The 21,780-nt window shown below is 44.7% G+C and overlaps 1 protein-coding gene and 1 long non-coding RNA gene across 2 annotated transcripts; one reads left to right on the top strand and one right to left on the bottom strand.

The window, feature by feature from the left end:
- Positions 1–5,699: 5,699 nt before the first annotated feature.
- On the bottom strand, positions 5,700–16,897 carry LOC311113816 (tripartite motif-containing protein 16-like; the record flags this gene model as incomplete). Its single annotated transcript, XM_084189115.1, has 6 exons — positions 5,700–6,354; positions 6,586–6,645; positions 6,771–6,930; positions 7,017–7,250; positions 15,797–15,892; positions 16,316–16,897. The coding sequence occupies 6 exons, from the start codon at positions 16,895–16,897 to the stop codon at positions 5,843–5,845; spliced, it is 1,644 nt and encodes a 547-aa protein (XP_084045241.1). The 3' UTR covers positions 5,700–5,842.
- A 2,905-nt stretch (positions 16,898–19,802) lies between these two features.
- LOC311113817 lies at positions 19,803–21,179 on the top strand. The gene is made up of 3 exons (XR_014611044.1): positions 19,803–19,973; positions 20,596–20,824; positions 20,965–21,179. It is a non-coding gene; the product is annotated as an uncharacterized lncRNA (long non-coding RNA).
- The last annotated feature ends 601 nt before the right edge of the window (positions 21,180–21,780 follow it).

The following is a 21,780-nucleotide window of genomic DNA, read 5'->3' on the forward strand; positions in this document are numbered from 1 at the left end:
AACAGTGAACAAATTATATAAATAATGCCGCGTGAGGTACCGGAGCCGGGCAAATAGGTTCTGGAACAAATTAGGTCAAATCTGAGAGGTGCCAGATCCGGCTCAAATTAAGCACTGGAACCCAGATCTGGAGTGTATGACGTTGGTGTATTGGTACTGAATATACCAGAGATGGAGACAAGACTGATTGGAACAGAACCAGTGAGACCCAGACCAAGACTCAACCACTAGAGACCTCTAGACCCATGTGTCCAACCTGTAAGGAGACCTAGACCAGTTTAAATGTGTCTCACCTGTAAGGAGACCAAGACCAGTTTAAATGTGTCCAACCTGTAAGGAGACCTAGACCAGTTTAAATGTGTCTTACCTGTAAGGAGACCTAGACCAGTTTAAATGTGGACAAATGAGCCCCAGAGTGTGAACATTAATGCTAGTGTGATGATGATGCTGTCAGTACAGCATAGTGTGGTGAGTTTCAGAGTTGGTCATTAGTCCTCATAGGGGATGGTTTCATTCTATGGAGTAGCAGTGGTCTTCATGACATTGTGCATGTTTTAGATCAAATCCATTGCGGTGAACTGCACAGACTCACTAATCTACAAATCCACTTGCATCTCAAATATTGACTCACTAAGTGGTCCAGATCAGTGATTCTGCGCCTCTCCTTGATCAGACTGATCCCCTCCAACACACTGATGACGGTTTGTCACTATAGAGCCGAGTCAAGCCAAGCAGGGCCAAACTGGGCTGGCTAACACTACAGAGCTGAGTCAAGCAGGGCCAAACTGGGCTGGCTAACACTACAGAGCTGAGTCAAGCAGGGCCAAACTGGGCTGGCTAACACTACAGAGCTGAGTCAAGCAGGGCCAAACTGGGCTGGCTAACACTACAGAGCTGAGTCAAGCAGGGCCAAACTGGGCTGGCTAACACTACAGAGCTGAGCCAAGCAGGGTCAAACTGGGCTGGCTAACACTACAGAGCTGAGTCAAGCAGGGCCAAACTGGGCTGGCTAACACTACAGAGCTGAGTCAAGCAGGGCCAAACTGGGCTGGCTAACGCTACAGAGCTGAGTCAAGCCAAGCAGGGCCAAACTGGGCTGGCTAACACTACAGAGCTGAGTCAAGCAGGGCCAAACTGGGCTGGCTAACACTACAGAGCTGAGTCAAGCAGGGCCAAACTGGGCTGGCTAACGCTACAGAGCTGAGTCAAGCAGGGCCAAACTGGGCTGGCTAACACTACAGAGCTGAGTCAAGCAGGGCCAAACTGGGCTGGCTAACGCTACAGAGCTGAGTCAAGCAGGGCAAAACTGGGCTGGCTAACACTACAGAGCTGAGTCAAGCAGGGCCAAACTGGGCTGGCTAAAGCTACAGAGCTGAGTCAAGCAGGGCCAAACTGGGCTGGCTAACGCTACAGAGCTGAGTCAAGCAGGGCTAAACTGGGCTGGCTAACGCTACAGAGCTGAGTCAAGCCACACAGGGCCAAACTGGGCTGGCTAACACTACAGAGTTGAGTCAAGCAGGGCCAAACTGGGCTGGCTAACACTACAGAGCTGAGTCAAGCAGGGCCAAACTGGGCTGGCTAACACTACAGAGCTGAGTCAAGCAGGGCCAAACTGGGCTGGCTAACGCTACAGAGCTGAGTCAAGCCAAGCAGGGCCAAACTGGGCTGGCTAACACTACAGAGCTGAGTCAAGCAGGGCCAAACTGGGCTGGCTAACGCTACAGAGCTGAGTCAAGCCAAGCAGGGCTAAACTGGGCTGGCTAACACTACAGAGCTGAGTCAAGCAGGGCCAAACTGGGCTGGCTAACGCTACAGAGCTGAGTCAAGCCAAGCAGGGCCAAACTGGGCTGGCTAACACTACAGAGCTGAGTCAAGCAGGGCCAAACTGGGCTGGCTAATACTACAGAGCTGAGTCAAGCAGGGCCAAACTGGGCTGGCTAACGCTACAGAGCTGAGTCAAGCCAAGCAGGGCCAAACTGGGCTGGCTAACACTACAGAGTTGAGTCAAGCAGGGCCAAACTGGGCTGGCTAACACTACAGAGCTGAGTCAAGCAGGGCCAAACTGGGCTGGCTAACACTACAGAGCTGAGTCAAGCAGGGCCAAACTGGGCTGGCTAACACTACAGAGTTGAGTCAAGCAGGGCCAAATTGGGCTGGCTAACACTACAGAGCTGAGTCAAGCAGGGCCAAACTGGGCTGGCTAACACTACAGAGCTGAGTCAAGCCAAGTTCTGGAACCATCCTTGAAAGGACAATGTGTAAAGAAAATATCCCAGCCAGTCCAGTCCAGTTGTGGTCAGCTCTGTTGTGTGAATCTTGTTTCTCCATACCTCTAAATGCCATCTTTCTAGATGGTGCCATTTTCAAATCAAATCAAATCAAATGTAATTACATTTGTCACATGCGCCGAATACAACAGGTGTAAACCTTACCGTGAAATGCTTACTTACAAAGCCTTAACCAACAATGCTGTTCAAGAAATAGAGTTCAGAAAATAAACTAAATTTAAAAATCAAATCAAAAAGTAACACAATAAAATGACATAACAATAATGAGGCTATATACAGGGGGTCATTCTTGAGGTGGAGTAGCTCTGCCAGTCAATGTGTGGGGGTACAGGTTAGTTGAGGTCATTTGTAAAGTGACTATGCATAGATAAACAGCAAGTAGCAGCAGTGTAAAATCAAAAAGGGGGTGGGGGGGGGGGGGTCAATGTAAATAGTCCGGGTGGCCATTTCATTAATTCTTCCCCCATTCGTTTGGGATTGAGACCTGCAGTCACCTTGATTTAAGACCACTTTTGAGAAGTGTTCCACAGGCAGTAAATCTATTGTAGAATAAATGGAAACTGGATCCATTTCATTCTATTAACATGGCTTGTGTGTGTTATAGCAGTAATGGGGTTAAACTGATATTAAAATGACAACTCCATAGGTGGGTACCAGGTCAGGGGAGTTCATCTCTGCTCCCAGCATCCCTGGGACAGTACTGATCAACATAGCTGACCTGATGCAGAGGTGGACCAGTGATGTTTTCCTCTCAGTGGTGAGACTTGCCCTTCCATTTGATACACTGTTAACTCATAAGATCATACAAGATGTTACAGGCTTATTGCATGTGGAAACAGACCTGCATTCAATTACTATTTAAAATCATGTTGAATACTTAATAAGCAGTGCTTGATTGAGTTTGCCTGTTGTAATGGAACCAATAGAAAAGTCCTAAAAGTACAAACATCAAAAACTTTTCTCCTTCAGTTAGTCCCTCCCTGTTTCAGCTAATTATCTTCAGTTTGGTGCCTAGTGAATACGACTCAGGTCTCTATGGAAACATCAATGTAAATTCACCTTAGGTTTTTACTCCTCACTTTCCCTTTCAGGTCTATAGGGTTTTGCTGCCCCCTGCTGGAGACTGGAGCACAAGGCAGTCCCTGGCTTTCTTTGGGCAGCTGGAGGATGAGGCCCTCCTCACCTGTTGTGACGGGTCCAACAAATATCCCCTGGTGAAGGCAGGGTCCTATCTCATCCAACGCTTCAATGACTCTTATGGGAGGCAGTGAGCATTTCCCATGTTAAGCTATGGAATTAATTGTACAGCATTGGATTGGTGTTGGCATGGGGTAGAGGGAGTTTACATATACCAGTCATTTCCTTTTAAATCCATGAAGGGAAGTGGACAAGTTCACACTTAGAAAGGAGATAATAGTTCCACACCTCATGTGTCCTGATAACTCCAGGAATGGAACCATATTGAGGTTGTCTGCTTTCTATAGTCTCCCGAGTGGAGCAGTGGTCTAAGGCACTGCATCACAGTGATAGCTGTGCCACTAGAGATCTTGGTTCAAATCCAGGCTCTGTCGTAGCCGTCAGCGACCGGGCGGCGCACAATTGGTCCAGGGTAGGGGAGGGAATGGCCGGCAGGGATGTAGCTCAGTTGGTAGAGCATGGTGTTTGCAATGCCAGGGTTGTGATTTCGATTCCCATGGGGGCCAGTATGAAAAAAATATATAATAATAATATGCCATTTAGCGGACGCTTTTATCCAAAGCGACTTACAGTCATGTATATATATATATATATATATGCACTAACGGTAAGTTGCTCTGGATAAGAGCGTCTGCTAAATGACGTAAATGTGTATGGTTTGAGAGAGAGAGAAAACATCAGGTAAAGTTCTGGGGGATGTCAGCCATGAAGTTGTCTAAACACAACTGGAATATAATTTGTTTGTGATTCATTGTTAATGGATTTTCAATTAGGAACACAGGGGAAAACCTAACACAACAACACACATAACACACAAGCAATAAAAACACAAAGGGGGAGGAAACCACTAAAGTCATTACCATATTGTCATTTTCTAACGACGGGAGAAAACATGTAAAATCTAGAAGACTACTTTAGATCAGGTCAAAAGAAGCCTAGTGCACTACGTAGGGAACAGGGAGAGATTTGAGACAGAGACAGTAACTCCTGTATGGAAATCTTCATTCTAATGACAGTGAGCAAATCTCCAATCTCCACCCTATTCCCTATGTAGTGCACTACTTTAGATCTGATCAGAAGTAGCCTAGTGCACTACGTAGGGAACAGGGTGTCATTTGGGCCAGAGTCAGTAACTCCCCTGGGTATGAATTCTCTCTCTATCTTATCTGTCTTCTATATTATGTTCTCCTCTCCTCCTCTCTTCTCTCCTCTATTCACTCTATTTTATCATCCACACCACATGCCAGCTTCAACACAATCCATTTACAAGTTAAAGACACACCTTGGAATAAATAGCAAAGGAAAACTACTACTAGATGGATTTTTTATTTCCCATCACCATGAATCATATTTAATAACTGAACAGTAGCAGACCTAACTTCATCTGTTCCTGACTCTGGGTAGTGGATTAAAAAGACCATCAATCTCCAATGATATTAAAGTACAATTCTGAACATTACTGATATACTGAGTGACAAGTCAAGATATCTGCTGTTTTTATTGTTTGGTTAATAGCACCACCTGCTGGACAGGTTTAATGTTGCTTGACTGAGCAGTATGGGAGAATAAATTATACCAAACTTAGGGCCGGTTTCCCGGACATCTCCATTGAACATGCTTTTTAGTCTAGGACTAGGCTTCATCTGTGTCCGGGAAACCGGCCCATATAGTTCAATTAGCAAGTAAGTAACACTACCTGTTCCATGATCCTGAGGAAAATTACATTGAGACAGAGAACCAATTGAGAAAACATTTCAATGGTTCTGAATGACAACCAACATACATTAACAGCATACATCATGATTAATGTGAATATATAAGATTAAAACATTTCACTTAAAATAATATGAATGCATTGAATTGTAATTCATAACATCTTCTGAAGATCAAATCAGTCAAATCATTGTACATAAAAACAGAGCAGAATGAATCATCACATCTGGGGACCATCACCACCAGCATGACTAGTATCTATGTGGACCCTACTACAGTTTAACCAGCTCAGCTATAGACTACACCAGCATGACTAGTATCTATGTGGACCCTACTACAGTTTAACCAGCTCAGCTATAGACTACACCAGCATGACTAGTATCTATGTGGACCCTACTACAGTTTAACCAGCTCAGCTATAGACTACACCAGCATGACTAGTATCTATGTGGACCCTACTACAGTTTAACCAGCTCAGCTATAGACTACACCAGCATGACTAGTATCTATGTGGACCCTACTACAGTTTAACCAGCTCAGCTATAGACTACACCAGCATGACTAGTATCTATGTGGACCCTACTACAGTTTAACCAGCTCAGCTATAGACTACACCAGCATGACTAGTATCTATGTGGACCCTACTACAGTTTAACCAGCTCAGCAGTACCAAAGAGATTAAACCCAGGATAGAGGGGCTGAGTGAATGTGGTCTGGACTCTGTGGAGGAGGGTCATTGTATCAGAGACACTGAAGAAGGACAGATTACCTGCCTTGTGATCCAGGTACACTCCTACTCTGGAGGACTGAGGGCCTGATACTTCAGTCACAACATTATTGTGAATGAACCAATAACCACCACTACAACACTGTAAACTCCAGGACATGTCATTCGCTCCAAATCCACCATTTGTCTCTGTTCTGCTGATGTCTTTATATGAGACTGCTGTAACAACCCACTCCCCACTCCACTCCACCTCCCAGTAACAGCGTCCAGACAGACCCTGTCTACACAGAACCTGGCACCAGTTGGTGAATCTGTCTGGATGATCAGGATATGGTTGTTCTTGGCCTGTATTGGTCACCTTTCTGTTCCCTTCAGACAGAGAGAGGAGTGTGTGTGCTGTGTTTGGGTCCAGTGTGAGCTGACAGGAATATGGGAGAAGAGCAGAGACCAATGAGGGGAGTTAGAACAATAAGTGAAGTCAGATAATGTATCTACCCTGTCTTTGATTAGAGCACAGCAGAGATCAAATCAGAGAAATATGAGGAGTCAGATAGATACCCAGTCTTTGATTAGATCTACTATTGCTATATATTTCTAGAGGGATTGTTAGGAGTGTCAGTAAAAAGAGACTGTTAGTTACTTCAGAATAAAGAGACTCACATTGTAAGAACTGTTCTCTGGTCTTGGGCTCTGGAGGCAATACAACATCCACTATATTCACTACAGACACACAAACACATTCACAGAGAGAGGGAATGTTATCATCATACCATATTCCACATGTATATGACTAGTAGGGAACTTTCAATGGTCTAAAGTTGATGTTCTTATTATTTTCAACACACCTGTAGTGGAGATCTTGGTCCATTCTCCTTTAAGGACGTCTTCTAGTTTCTCTCTCAGTTCAGACACAGTCTTACTCACATCTCCAAAGTACTGAAGAGGACGGACAACGATGCTGGGTAAGTCTGAAGATACACTGGTACCGGAGAGAGACTGATAACTCTGGGGGGAGAGAGAGAGAGAGAGAACAGAACCAAATGATTGAGAGTTTTAATTTCATATCACATGTATCAAGGCAGTTGAGTTACCTGGAGGAAATGGATGTGATCCTCTGTGTGTGAGAGCTGCTCCAGCTCAGTGCTTCTCTTCCTCAGCTCAGCTATCTCCTGCTCCAGTTGCTCCAGGAGTCCTTCAGCTTGACTCACTTGAGCCTTCTCTTGGGCTCTGATCAGCTCCTTCACCTCAGAGCGCCTTCTCTCAATGGAGCGGATCAGCTCGGTAAAGATCTTATCACTGTCCTCCACTGCTGCCTGTGCAGAGCGCTGTTAAGAGAGAGAGAGATAGAGAGAGAGAGAGAGAGAGAGAGAGAGACTTGTCTTACTTTAATGAGCCATCCTCATTACACTAACACCCCCACCCCTAAAGGCACATTGCGTGCCACCACAACCTCCACACAATCACATTATCCAGTACCCAACACCACAGTACAATACACCAACCAGCACCACATTCCAACCGTCCATCCAACCCCTCCTCTCCAGCCGTACAGACAGCCCCCCTGAGCCCCCATACCTCCTGAAACATCTCCACACTGTTGATCATTTTGTACAACTCAAACTCAACCCTAAGGCGTTAACAGTAATGGCATTACCCTGGCAACACAGAAAAAACATGATGAACAGTCTGTCATTGCAGAAAACGGACACCCCTCCCCAACTCCCAGGTCAACCCGAGCCAACCAGCTATTGGTGTCCAGGGCTCCATGTAATACCCTCCACTGGACGACCCCTGACCTTTCCAGCACTGGGAGCTTATAGAGCACCCTCCACCTATACCCTGCCATGCTCTCAGCCCCCACAACCCCCTGCCACTGATGCCCCTTCACTCCCACTAAGCTCAGAGTGTTAAAAGTCAGTAAGTCCTCCGGACTCTCCTGCCAGTCCCCAGTCTCTGCTGTCACTTGCAGTGGTGGAAACGGTGGTGGCCCCTCCTCAGGCTGCTCCAGCCCTCAGTACTGCAGCATAGAAATCAGAGACCCCTGCTGTATTGAGTCTCTCCGGCCGCATGATGAAGAGCTGCTGATCCAGCCCCAAACCACCAGCCCTCCTCAACAGAGCACATGCTGGTTCCCTCCAGCCCACCTCCGTACGGTACAGTTTCCTCTGTGCTGCTGAGTCAGAACGCTGCCACCCTGACCAGAAAAAATTCACTAACTTGCGCTGCAGGTCCACAAGCAGACCACCGGGGGCGTTGAGAATGGCCAATTTAAGCCATAGAGAGGATGCCACCAAGTTGTTGATGATCAGCACCGCCCCTCTGTATGCCACTTGGGAGATGAGCCACCTCCACTTCGTCAGCCTCAACACCACCGCTTGTGACACTCCTTCCCAGTTCTTCCTATCCCAACCCTCCGAGCCCAGATACACCCCAAGCATCTTGAGCCACTCACAGCCCCACTGCAACCCCCCTGGAAGCTGCGGAGGTGCCCTGTCCCTCCATGCCCAACATAACAGAGCCTCACTCTTGCCCCAGTTTCCCTAAGCAGAAGACGCCCCCTCGTACACCCTCAAACTATTCTCCAGGGCCTGTAGGTTCTGCTCATCCCTAACCAACACAGACGTCATCAGCGTATGCTGACACTGCTATGCCTGTCCCCAACCCTATGCCTGGCTCCCACACTCCCTGTAGCCTCCTGCGTAGCAGGCCCAGAAAGGGCTCAATAACAAGAGAGTATAGCTGCCCTGACAGAGGGCATCCCTGGTGAATGCCCCTCCCTACCCAGACTGGCCTACTGAGCCCTCCCCACACCTTGACCATACATGAAGCCCCAGCGTACAGCATTTGAACACAGGCCACAAAATTCTCCCCACAACCAAAACAACACATTGAACAGATATTCATGGTCCACCCTATCAAAGGCTTTCTCCTGATTATGAACAGATTGTCTGTGTTTGAGCGTCCTGGTACACAGTACGTTTGGTCCTTGTGTACAATAGAGTCCAGGTGGGACTTCAGTCTGTTAGCAAGGACCTTGGTAAAGACCTTATAGTCCAAACAGAGCAATGCCACAGGCCTCCAGTTCTTTAAGTCGCTCAAATCTACTTTTTTGGGCAGGAGAGTCAAAGCCTCCCGTCTACAGCTTAGCGACAGCTCCCCCACCCCGACGCACTCACGCAACACACGTCCTGTCCAATAATTCCCCAGAACTTTTTATAAAAATCCACAGGCAGACCGTCTGAGAAACAGCAGCTGAGAGTTTGTGAAAGGCCAGGGAAAGGTCTATTTGATTTATCTGTGACAGAGAGAGTTTGGAAAGGTCTGTGAGCAGAACCTGAGAACACCCAGGATAATAATAATAATAATAATATGCCATTTAGCAGACACTTTTATCCAAAGCGACTTACAGTCATGTGCATACGTTTTTACAGATGGGTGGTCCCGGGGATCGAACCCACTACCCTAGCATTACAAGCGCCATGCTCTACCAATTGAGCTACAGAGGACCACAGAGTTCTGCCCTCTATAAATACGAGTACAACTCCACATCCTCATCTCCCTCACAACAGAAGTTACCCACCCATCAGGTTCCCTCATCTCCCCACAACAGAAGTCACCCACCCATCAGGCTCCCTCATCTCCCCACAACAGAAGTTACCCACCCATCAGGCTCCCTCATCTCCCCACAACAGAAGTTACCCGCCCATCAGACAAACGTAAAACAAGGGATTTTCTTGGTTTCCCCACTCTGTTTTTCCAACCCCTCTGGTGAATCAGAGAACTGAGCCCTGTACTATAATATAATATAATGTGCCATTTTGCAGACGCTTTTATCCAAAGCCACTTACAGTCATGAGTGCATATATATATATATATATATATATATATATCTTTTTTGTGTATGGGTGGTCCCGGGGATTGAACCCACTACCCTGGCGTTACAAGCGCCGTGCTCTACCAGCTGAGCTACAGAGGACCAGGTGCAGACACATTTATGAAAGCAAAGACAAGGTCATTATTTGGGCTCTAAAAACTAACAACCTACCCTTACACACCTCTTTTGCTACCCCTGCACTAAGATTTCTGCCATGGCATTTAAATGTTTTTGGTTTACATATTCCCCCTGTCTCTGCCGCCGTTCATGTTAAGGAAGTCTAACCGTGAAATCTCCATAAGAGGTGGGAGGGAAATCACCACAATCAGAAACCAGTAGAGAAGCCCATAAAGCCGCCATGCCAGAAAAAACCATCCATTTAAGCAGATTCTGAAGACATGCCCTTAAGAACCCATGACCCATTTTCTCAGCCCATACCGCTTCCTGGGTGAGAGGACACTAAACCCCTCATTCTTCATCACGTGTTGTACTGACCTTACAAACCTTCCAGGATCAATCAAATAAGACTCCAGCAGAACCTTCTTTTTCCCCTTTAGTCTCCATCAGGAACCTAGAAAGTTCTCTCACCGTATATACTGGGCCCTCAGCCTGACTGGCTGTCAGCTCTGGATCCAATGAGCCGTCTGAAAACGAAACCGACTTGTCCTCCGCTCCCGCAGACTCACCTCCCCCCTCTTCCTCCTCCTCCATTGGCACGGTACCGTCCTCCTCCTCCCCAGTCTCTGCCCCCCTGCACTTCCCCCCTGATCAGAGCCTCTTCCCCAATGACAGGCAATATTTCCTGGGATGAGCCCACCAAGCCTTCGCCCACCGGAGTCTCTGTTACTACAGAAACCTGCCTCAGCTCATGTAGCCCAGCTGCAACCCTCCCCACCACCGCTTTCTCCACGGCCTGTGCACCACCACTTGGCCATGCACTACTACCGTGTAGCTCAGTTGGTAGAGCATGGCGCTTGCAACGCCAGGGTTGTGGGTTCGTTTCCCATGGGGGGACAGTATGAAAATGTATGCACTCACTAAATGTAAGTCGCTCTGGATAAGAGCATCTGCTAAATGACTAAAATGTAAAAAATGTATTCTCCTCCCTCCTGGTACCCCCGCCATTTATTTTGCAATTCTGAGTAATCACTACTTTAGTACGGATTAGTAAGGAAAAACACTTTATTCAGTACTACTGCAGTTGCTTAATAATTCCAATAGATGGCAGCATAAGACCATGAATGACATTTCAGAAGATTAGTTTAGTTCTCTCCCTGGATACACCACCACTCCACCACACAGGAAAACTCCTGCCAGCCCTTTTTTCTGTCCCTTTCCACACTGCTAACGCAAGAGGAAGGACTGAAAACACATTACTGTGAAGTAATATAATGATGATTCATGTTTATTATTACCTGTTTTTATGGTCATGTTTTGAAATTTATTCTTCATTACTATAATGATTATCAATACGCCTGAACATTAATTCAGTCACCTCTGGTCGACAAAAACGTATTTTCCTAGTACATTAATTGTCAAATTCATCAACCAGCATCGAGCACTCTGCCTTCTCACGCAAGCGAGGGGCATGTTGAGGTAAATATGCTAACCGCGACGGTTTCATTATGTAATTTATTGGTGGGCTGGAAGATGCAGTGTTTTTTCTTTTCTATTCAGAGGCTATTTACTCCCAATATGAGAATTCTATGTAGAAGGTTTTTATAATGCATGTTTACTAGGGTTGAGGTTAGCGCATCTGAGTAGGGATTATTTGGCCGGGGTTCAATACCTGTCCTACCTATCAATCATATTGCTGCTTGTAGCCTATAACTGATGATCCCCACACTAGAAACACCGAAAACTATCTGTGCTAGCAAACCCTGTGTTCCACCCCTCCCCTGTGTAACCTTGAAGTTTGTTAAGAAACAAACACTTGTGTATGAAAACAGACATGTTTAACGGATTCCGCTTGGCACCCAGCCGAGAGCACACGAAAACCACTTGCAAATTTACCAAAACTAACCAACTACTTGCGGTCTGTTCGTAAGCAACAAAACGGAGGCAGATTAGCCACCACAACTCTTATCGAAAGAGGCGACATCTGCACCAACACACCCCTCACAACAAGACAAACCTTTTTCATTAACACAACCACCGCCTTGTTCATTCTGGATGCAGAGTCCAGATGTTCCGCTCCAACCTGTTCGCCGACCATGAGCAAAACTTCCTCCACACCTTTCTCCGGAACGCACCCGAAGCGACAGCGTTTCTTCTCCACTCGGTTGAGGCCATCACGCCGCCCTAACAAACTACCCCTACTCCCCCCTCAACTCTAAACGATAAACAGTGGAAACCAATAAACAAACCCTCCACCATGAGAAAATAAATTCATTAAATACGCAAGAAACAAAAGAAAAAAGAATAGTAGCCCTCCTCACGAACCACAATCTCTCACACAACCAACTTCTTCTTCTATGATATAATGGCGGTCCACAAACCAACGTTAAAGGTGCATGCCGCCACCTACTGTGCTGGAGTGTGTGGTCAATCACGGTTTCCAACATTTCTAAATCCTCCTACCTAACTCAGTACTTCTGAGAAAATAAAGAAGAGCCCTACTAACTTCTAATAGACCCTCCCCCATCCCCAAAATCCCTTCCAAACCCCCCCAACCCCGTCCAACCTCAATGACCCTACACTTCAATCTTTCCCTCTCTTCAACATACTTACAACAATATAACAACACATGCTCCACCGTTTCATCGACCGTACCCCCCAGACACAAACCATTCACATGCTTGCCAACCAGATGTAATGACGAGTTCAATGTACAATGTCCTAAGCGCAATCTAGTAAACACCACCTCTTCCTTCCTAATCTGACCTTTGAATCTTGGTCCATCGACCTTTCTGTAAAACTGTAAACTATTTATATAAATACCGGCCCTTGTGCTCAGAGTACCATCTCTTCTGCCACACATCTATCAAAATGTCTCTGATCTTACATTTGGCCTCATCTCTACCCAGTGGAACATTAATATAAATTATATCTAGTTTCAAAGCTCTTTTAGCTAACTGGTCTACAATTTCATTCCCTTCCACACCCGAATGTGCTGGGACCCATTCTCTCAATTCTCCATAATAACATTAATACCTCCAATAGTAGGTCACTCCTATTAGATTTACCAGATGATAAACTATTCAATACAGACAGAGAATCTGACCATACTATAATTCTAACAGGTTGTACGTCCTCCACCCACTGGAGGGCAACTATTATCACCAACAGTTCAACTGAGTATACTGACAGTTCATCTGTTAGTCTTCTACATATCTGCACATCAAATTCAGGAACGTAAACGCCTGCTCCTGTGAGCCTACTATCCTGGTCCTTGGATCCAGCTGTGAAAAGCGGTAAAAAAGCATAAAAACTTCTACCAATGTAATTGTCAACCCGTTTCACTATATCACTGACTTCTGACCAATCTTTCCTTTTCTCTACCAAGGTTAGATCAACAACAGGGTCTGGGAGTAACCATGGAGGAACATCCCCTATCACCACAGAAGGGCCAACCTCCAACTCCCTCAAACCACTCTCATCAGCAAGCTTTCCAACTGTCCAACCAAAACCACTGCCTTGTCTACTAGTATATTCCCAACAGTCATCTAGAACAGTAGCAGTGGGATGCTCAACCTCACAGCCTTTCAACCCAATAAGATAATGACCATTTTTTACGCTGTATATCCAAAGGCATTTCTCCTGCCTCCACCAGTAAGGCACATACAGATGTTGATTTAAATGCACCAGTACATATCCTTAAAGCTATTTACTGGATTCTGTCCAGGTTCTGAAGCCAAGTCTTTACCTCTGTTCCATAAACTGTACACCAGTAATCAATTGTCGTCCTGATCAGAGCTCTATAAATATCCATCAACAATTGTCTGTCAGCACCCTATTCATAACCAGAGACCCACACAACCAACTACCGCGAAAGTTAATGAATGAGAGAGACAGAGACATCGTTACAACACTGTACATTGCCATAATACAACGGTTCTTCTTCTTTGGAGTTTAACGGCGGTTGGCATCCAATATATTGCATTACCGCCCCCAACTGGACTATAATATAAATCCATTATACTTTGTGATACAAAATGGGAAAAGGGGAAATTATAATAATACAAAAAACACCCTTCCAACTAACCCTACACTCATTAAATACCCAGTACCCCATTCCACTACTTTGACCCTATCTGCTCCTGCACCATGCCAACGGCCTGGGAGGATGGGACACCACCACTCAACACACCCTGTAACTCTTCTGAAGTCTAATCTTGTATGCCCAAATACTTCTCTGCAGCTGCCACCACAATATCTATTTTCTGTGATTGACATTCCATTTCTGCGGTATAGTTGATAACCATTGCTATGAACTCTAAGAAGCTAACTTTACTAAAGCATATATCACTCGTTGGCCTATCCCTCTGTGCTGGCACAGATCTACTACTCACAGGGATCCTCTCAGGATCTCTCACCCTTGACCCATCCTCCTCTACTTTCTTCACTGTCTCAGCATACGACACCTTCTGCACTACTCTGACTCTAGCCACTTCAACCTGCGTCTCTCGCACCGGACACTTCAGATCCCCAGCAACATGGGCATCCCAACAGTTGACACACACAACTTTATCCACCGAAACTACACAATCCTCTATCCCATGCCCTCCTGCACACTTCCCACATCTTGGATCTCCCTCCTACAAACTGCTGCAACATGACCATAAACGTTGCACCTGAATCAGCACAGTGGATTCGGCAAAAAGTTCTAACATGATAACTGATATATCCTAAAATGACTTTGTTGGGTAAAGACTCAAAACTCAAAAGGACTGACAGTGACTCCTCTGTTTCACCACGCTCACCACCGGGTCTGTGTTGCACCAAACGGCGGGAATCACAAACACCAGGAAGCTTAAACTTGAATTGCTCCACCTCCACACTTAACGCTACCCCAGAAATCACTCCTTTCAATGGTGCCCTGTTCCTAAGAGAAAAGCAAGAAGCAGATCTTGACCCAAGTTGCGTGACACGGAGCGCCCACTCCCTCTGGTCAGAAGAAACACAAACAAATATCACAAGTCCACTACAGGTTACCTTCACTGATTCAACTGCACCCAACTCCTTTCCCACCCACCCTGAAACCACAAATGGATCTGCCAAAAGGTATGGATCCACTTTGTCCTACGATGTAACTCCTACTGCACCAGATTCTTCTTTATCATGTCCATTGATGCCAGGCTCTGGTTCCGAGCTCTTCACCACACCTTCTACCTCACTTAACTCTCCCTCATTCATTTCCATTTCACCTCCAGAACTCGGTCTGACTCACTCTGTTTTCACTTGAATTATAACATTTGAAATGTCTCTATTCCTTTGAAACGTCTGTGAGTGTAATGTTTACTGTTCATTTCTGATCATTGATTCCACTTTCGTTTATTATCTATTTAACCTGCTTTGGTAATGTAACATATGTTTCCCATGTCAATAAAGCCCATTTAATTGAATCGAGAGAGAGAGCTCCCTGTTAATGTATAGCGGACATGAGTCACTCATGGTTACTCATGGTTATGTGATGAGGTAGCCCCACTTGTGACTTTAAAATCAGTGTCGGCCCAGTAGGGATTCTCCTCTTGGTGTAACATAATAATATATAATATGCCATTTAGCAGACGCTTTTATCCAAAGCGACTTACAGTCATGTGTGCACACATTTTTACGTATGTGTGGTCCCGGGGATCGAACCCCCAAGATGTTGGTTTCTCCCACAGTAGACCCGGGTTCATATCCCGTCAGTTACATTAAGCTGTGTGTTCTCTGAAAGGGGTCCTGTTTCCAACAGTGGGGTCAGTGGGATTAGATAGAGGCCTGTCTCTCTCCCTCTCTCTGACTGGAGGAGAGAAGTGAAATGGTGTGTCTCCCCTGGTCAACAATACTCACCTTGAGAGACTCCACAGCCTGTTGGAGCTCCTTCAGCTCCTTCTCTCTCTCCTGGAATCTCTGCTGGACCTTCTGCTGACTCATCGCCAGCTGCCTCTGTGGAGAATCACTCTTCAATGAGCTATCAAGCTTTATTTGTCCACTAGATCAATAGTATGGTAATGTGACATAGTACCCATAGAAGTTAGGGATTAAAATGTTGAGGAACTGTCTGTGTGAAATTATTTTATTATGTTGCTATGTGAATGATTATAGTTTTTATGGTAGGCGTACATGTATCAAGGTGTTGAGGCTGAACTTTGGACTTATAATAGGGCATTCAGAATGATAATAGTGTTTGACTTTAGAAAATGGTGAAACATTTGGAGCAAACTCAATATACTCAAGGTTTGTGTTCATATTTGTTCTGCCGTGGATTGATTTCATTTGAATGATCTCATATTCAAACAGCCTTAGTTCCTACTGTATCTTTAATTATTTGTTTATCAGACAGTCACCAACAAGTAGTTCTGGTCTTACCTGTTTCTCAGTCCTCTCTGCTGCAGCTGACACTGTATCATGGCCTTTATGTTCATCCACTGTACACAGATAACAGATACACTGCTGATCGGTACGACAGTAAACCTCCAGCAGTTTGTCATGATGAGAGCAGATCTTCTCCTGTAGTTGTGCGGTGGCTTTGACCAGCTTGTGCTTCTTGAAAGCAGGAGATTCATAGTGAGGTTGGAGGTGAGTCTCACAGTAAGAGGCCAGACACGCCAGACAGGACATGAGGGCTTTCTGCTTTCTTGTCCCAGTGCAGAAATCACACGCCACATCTCCAGGTCCAGCATAGCACAGAGCAGGAGGGGGAGCAGCCTGGAGTCCTGTCTTCTTCAGTTTCTCCACCAACTCAGCCAGCACGATGTTTCTCTTCAGAACAGGCCTTGGGGTAAAGGTCTGTCTGCACTGGGGACAGCTGTAGACACCTTTCAGACGATCCTGATCCCAGCTTTCTTTAATACAGCCCATACAGTAGCTGTGTCCACAGGCAGTAGTCACCGGATCCTTCAGTGGATCCAGACAGATGGAACAATGGAACAGGTCCTGATTCTCTGCCATTTTGGTGCTCTCTCCCGTAGGTTAATCAATGGCAGTGTCAAAGATTACTTTGTGTTTCATGGAACACTACACCAGAGGACAGGAAGTGGCTTCCTACTTGACAGTGTACTCTGTATGTAGAGGGGGTGTGGTTTATTTGATAAGGATATGTGACAGAGTGTTGGGTAGCAGGCAGAGATGGTTAGTATTTATGTTACATCTATGTGAAATATGTATTTTAACTACTTCTGAGTATTTTGTCATTTTAATCACACTGGGCTGAACTACACTCCAATGTATTTTTATTTTCAAAATACAAAATACTATTTTGTACCATTTTATAAAATAGTGGTTCACATTTTGCATTAATTGAAAGTCGCTCTGGATAAGAGCGTCTGCTAAATGATTAAAATGTAAATGTACATGTAAAAATTAATAATTGCAATCACTTAAAAACTCAATTTAAAGATTTACTTCAGGATTTAGGCAGTGAAGCCCTTTATCTATTTCCCCAGAGTCAGAAGAACTCATGGACACCATTTTAATGTCTCTGCATCCAGTATGAAGGAAGTTTGTAGTAGTTTTGGGAGCCAATGCCAACTAGCGTTAGCGCAATGACTGGAAGTCTATGGCATGCTAGCAGTTACTATAGACTTCATAGCGCTAATGCTAGTTAGAAACTTCCTTCAAACTGTAGAGACAAATAAATAGTTCCATTCATTCATTGATTTTTAGAACATTTTCAGGTCATTGTTTGTTTTCAGTGGAAAGTCCAATTACATTATTTTTCAGATGTTGGGGGTAAAACTGGCAAAGCTATAATGTTTATTTATGCTCCATAAAGTTGTCCTAGAATCTGTTGTTACCCTGACCTCTCCCACAGATTCCATCAGGTTACGACATTCAGACCATGACCTCTAACCTGCACCTGAACAGCTTCCTGCTGCCCATCGGTGCCATGAACGTCATCAGCATCCTACCTCTGCTGCTGCTGGCCCCTCTCATGGAGTGTGTCACCTCCTGCTACCTGTCCATGGAGAAAACACCCTTCTCCCACGCCAGAGTCATCAGTAAGCACACACACACACACGGCAGAGATACACACACAAACACACACAGAGAAAGACACACACACACACACACACACACACACACACACACACACACACACACACACACACACACACACACACACACACACACCCTACTGGTGTACCTGTCTGAGGTCCACAGGAAGGGCTATCCTCTGACGGAGCAGGCCCTGTCAGGGAAGGTGCTCCAGGTGTCCTCCATGGCCTGCTTCCAGCTGGCTCCCCAGTACATCCTACTGGGGCTGGCTGAGGCCCTCGTCACCCCTGCCTGTGAGTGACAGAGAGCCAGCATGTATTTCTGACACACCTATTGCTGCTACACTGTTCGTACACAGAGACAAACTGGGTTGGAGATTTAGAATGTCAATGGACACCATATGTAGTTGAGATGAAGTTAGAATGTGGAGTGTTGGAACCAACTGCCAACATGGAGGATAGTATTCTGAACTCTGGAAGCTAGGGTTAGGATGCCCCCTACTGGTGTATTAGAGACAGACAAGAGACGTTTGAACCAAATGAATGCTTCTTTCTCTTCCCAGCCTTCCTCTCTTCTCTGTTCCAGGCTCTGTGATCTCCTTCCACCTGACACCCAGTCATATCAGAGGCATCTCCCTGCACTTCCTCCCCCTGTGGATATACTGCTACATAGATGACTGGAAATAGCTGATTCATTGGGTCAATCAATTCAATAACAGAGCAATTCCAATGTCATGATGATGACTTTTATTTTGAAAGACCACATTGATTCAGTAATTGATTCAGAATACAGAATTGTTTGGATTCATACATGTACATGGGTGATTTACATATTCTCATCTGATCATAAATGGATCAACAATGATCCCAGTTTCTGATTTGACTGGTTTGCCAGTACTACAGTTTACATCAAGAGAAAAAGAGACCCATTTCCAGAGGATTGCAACAGCCAAGAGGTGAGCAGGTAGACAGTAAAAGTCTGAAGCCTGAGTGTCAGTCTGTATGTGCCATCATGCCATCTGTTTAGCAAGACCACTAACAGATCTGGGACCAGGCTTTTATTTTTATTTTTACAATAACTTTAAAAAAGGGGAATTGAACCAGATCATAGGCCACCTGGAAGACTGTTAATAACCAAGAAGCTCTCCATCAATATGTCTGAAATGGTTGAAATCATCTGTACCTACTGGTAATTATTGAGATATGATTTTGTACCAATCCCAAACCCAGGATAAAGGGGCTGAGTGAATGTGGTCTGGACTCTGTGGAGGAGGGTCATTGTGTCAGAGACGCTGTAGAAGGACAGAGTTCCTGCCCTGTGGTCCAGGTCAACTCATACTCTGGAGGACCAGGGGACAGATATTTCTGTTTTATTAGCATTGGGCCAAACCCTACAATGGGGAGGGAATAGCACTCCAAAGTCCAGGACTAACTGTTACCTAGAAATGTAGACTCTGGGACCTTTCCTTTCCTGATGATCCCTTTATATGACACTACTATTTCAACCCATCCACCGCTCCACTCTACCTCCCAGTAGCAGACTCCAGACAGGCCCTCTCTACACAGCAGCTGTCTCCAGTAGTCAGGATAGGGCTGAGCTTTATCAGTGGCTGTCACCTTCCTGTTTCCCTCAGACAAGCTGAGTTCTGGATGAGCTGTATTCAGATCCAATGTCAGCTGGAGGACGTCTGACTGATGAAGAACAAAACCCAATAAGTAAAAGAAAGAACATGTATGTTGTCTTTGAGAGGGTGTTTGAATATCACTTACAGAGGGACAACTCTTCTTTGGTCTTCAGCTAAGGAGACATTTCGAATTCTGTCACTATTAAAAAAGCAACTTCATATCACATGTATCAAGGCAGTTGAGTTACCTGGAGGAAATGGATGTGATCCTCTGTGTGTGAGAGCTGCTCCAGCTCAGTGCTTCTCTTCCTCAGCTCAGCTATCTCCTGCTCCAGTTGCTCCAGGAGTCCTTTAACCCGTCTCGCTGCAGTCTTCTCCTGGCCTCTAATCAACCTTTTCACCTCAGTGAGTATTCTCTCAATGGACCCGATCAGTTCAGTAAAGATTGTCTCATACTTACTAACTTCTGCCTGTACAGAGCACTGATAACTCACAGAGAGAGAGGAGGGGGTCAATTTCCACTGTCACTGGATTCCAGACAACCTGTTCCCCAGTGTTGTCTTGGTACTATTTTCACAAGTGTGTGGTAAAATTTCACAACTCTTAGAACAAAACTCGTCACAGATCGTCAAAAAGGCTGTTACTTTTTTCTTCAAAACTTGAAGCACATTTTCAATTGACTAAGTACAAAACAGAAAACCACACAGTAACATTTTCACCAAACCTAATCAGTGTTTCATCTAGAAATACCTTTCATATAAAGTAAATGCCTTTCACAATGCAATGCTCACAATACTTTTCATATGATTCTCTTCTCATTTGTTTAAATACATTTGACCATCACTTAATCTAACTGCGCTTAATGGTTAATCACTTAACCGGGGGTAACTGTATATGCCATGTATGCCTGTTTGTGCATTTGTGTGGGTTTATAAAAGGGATGTCTAAGCCAGAGAGAGACAGCCGTTTCATGGAACTGCTCGGCTTTCGTTATTAGATAATAAAAGTATAATTCTTGGATTCACAGGCTCCAGTTTCTTGTGAGATATGTTTGAGTTGACTACTTCATGAGTCATATATATTTCTACAACAGCAGACGGCAAGGAACTGTTGTGTCTAATGAAGTCTGGGCCATCGTTGTTGACCATGTGGTAAACAGAGGCCTTACCATGGCAGAGGCTGCCAGATTAGTTCACCCCAATCTGAAAAGATCAACTGTCAATTCAATCATAAGAACATTTTCTCCAAGAAAACCGGTAAGTCTGAAGGATATGCACTATGCTTTACCATTACATTTACAATAAATTACATGCAGTAATGCATGTAAATTCACATAACTTGTTCCAGTATTCTTCCAGTATGATCTACTGACAGTATACTCTTGTTCTACCCTCAGAATTGACTGAAGACCCCATGGCGGTGGACCAATGTCAAGCTTTGATTCAACATGCCGAAAGGTTTCTCCAGCGGTGCATGAACAATGAGGACATTTACTGATGTGGATGAGAATTTATGGCCAAATGCTCTAGATAGGCTTGATGCAAATTAATGCGTGCTAAACATTATTTTATTTTCATTCATGTAATGTTTCATTTAATGTCTTACATCTAATTACAGACAGTACTGTATGTTGCAATTACATCAGAAAAATATTACAATTTCCCCATGAATGATTGTAGAGGATGTCATCATTGATCACACCTTTGATTACACATTGGATAGATATCATGGAAATGATAGATTGTCAATGTTGTTGGGTCATGTAAGTGTATAGCCTAATGTAAACTGTCATCTACAGTACTGTAGCATATTAATTTCAGCACTTCTAAGGGTTATTTGAAACAATTATCTTGCAGTGATTGCTATTGGATTAACTGGTAGTTAATGATATATTTTCAATTGAGTAGTTTTAAGTTGTTTTAGTGATTAAACCAATGCTCTCATTACATTTATATTTTGAATCAATGGTTGTGTGGTGAGAGATGTTTCCAATCCAAATGAATGCACAATGACAGGTTTTGAATGAAAGACTGGCTGCTTTACAAGCGTGACCAGCTAGGAGTTTTATACTAAGAGTTGTGAAAATGTACCACCTGCTTGTGAAAATAGTACCAAAGTGATTCAAACAAAACCGTAATAAGATTCTTTTGGGGGGGATGAATTGTTAATTGATTTTCAATAAGGAACACTGAGGGAAAACACAACAGAAGAA

This window comes from Coregonus lavaretus, assembly GCF_964263955.1.
Source record: "Coregonus lavaretus genome assembly, contig: HAP1_SCAFFOLD_1305, whole genome shotgun sequence".
NCBI classification, from domain to species: Eukaryota; Metazoa; Chordata; class Actinopteri; order Salmoniformes; family Salmonidae; genus Coregonus; species Coregonus lavaretus.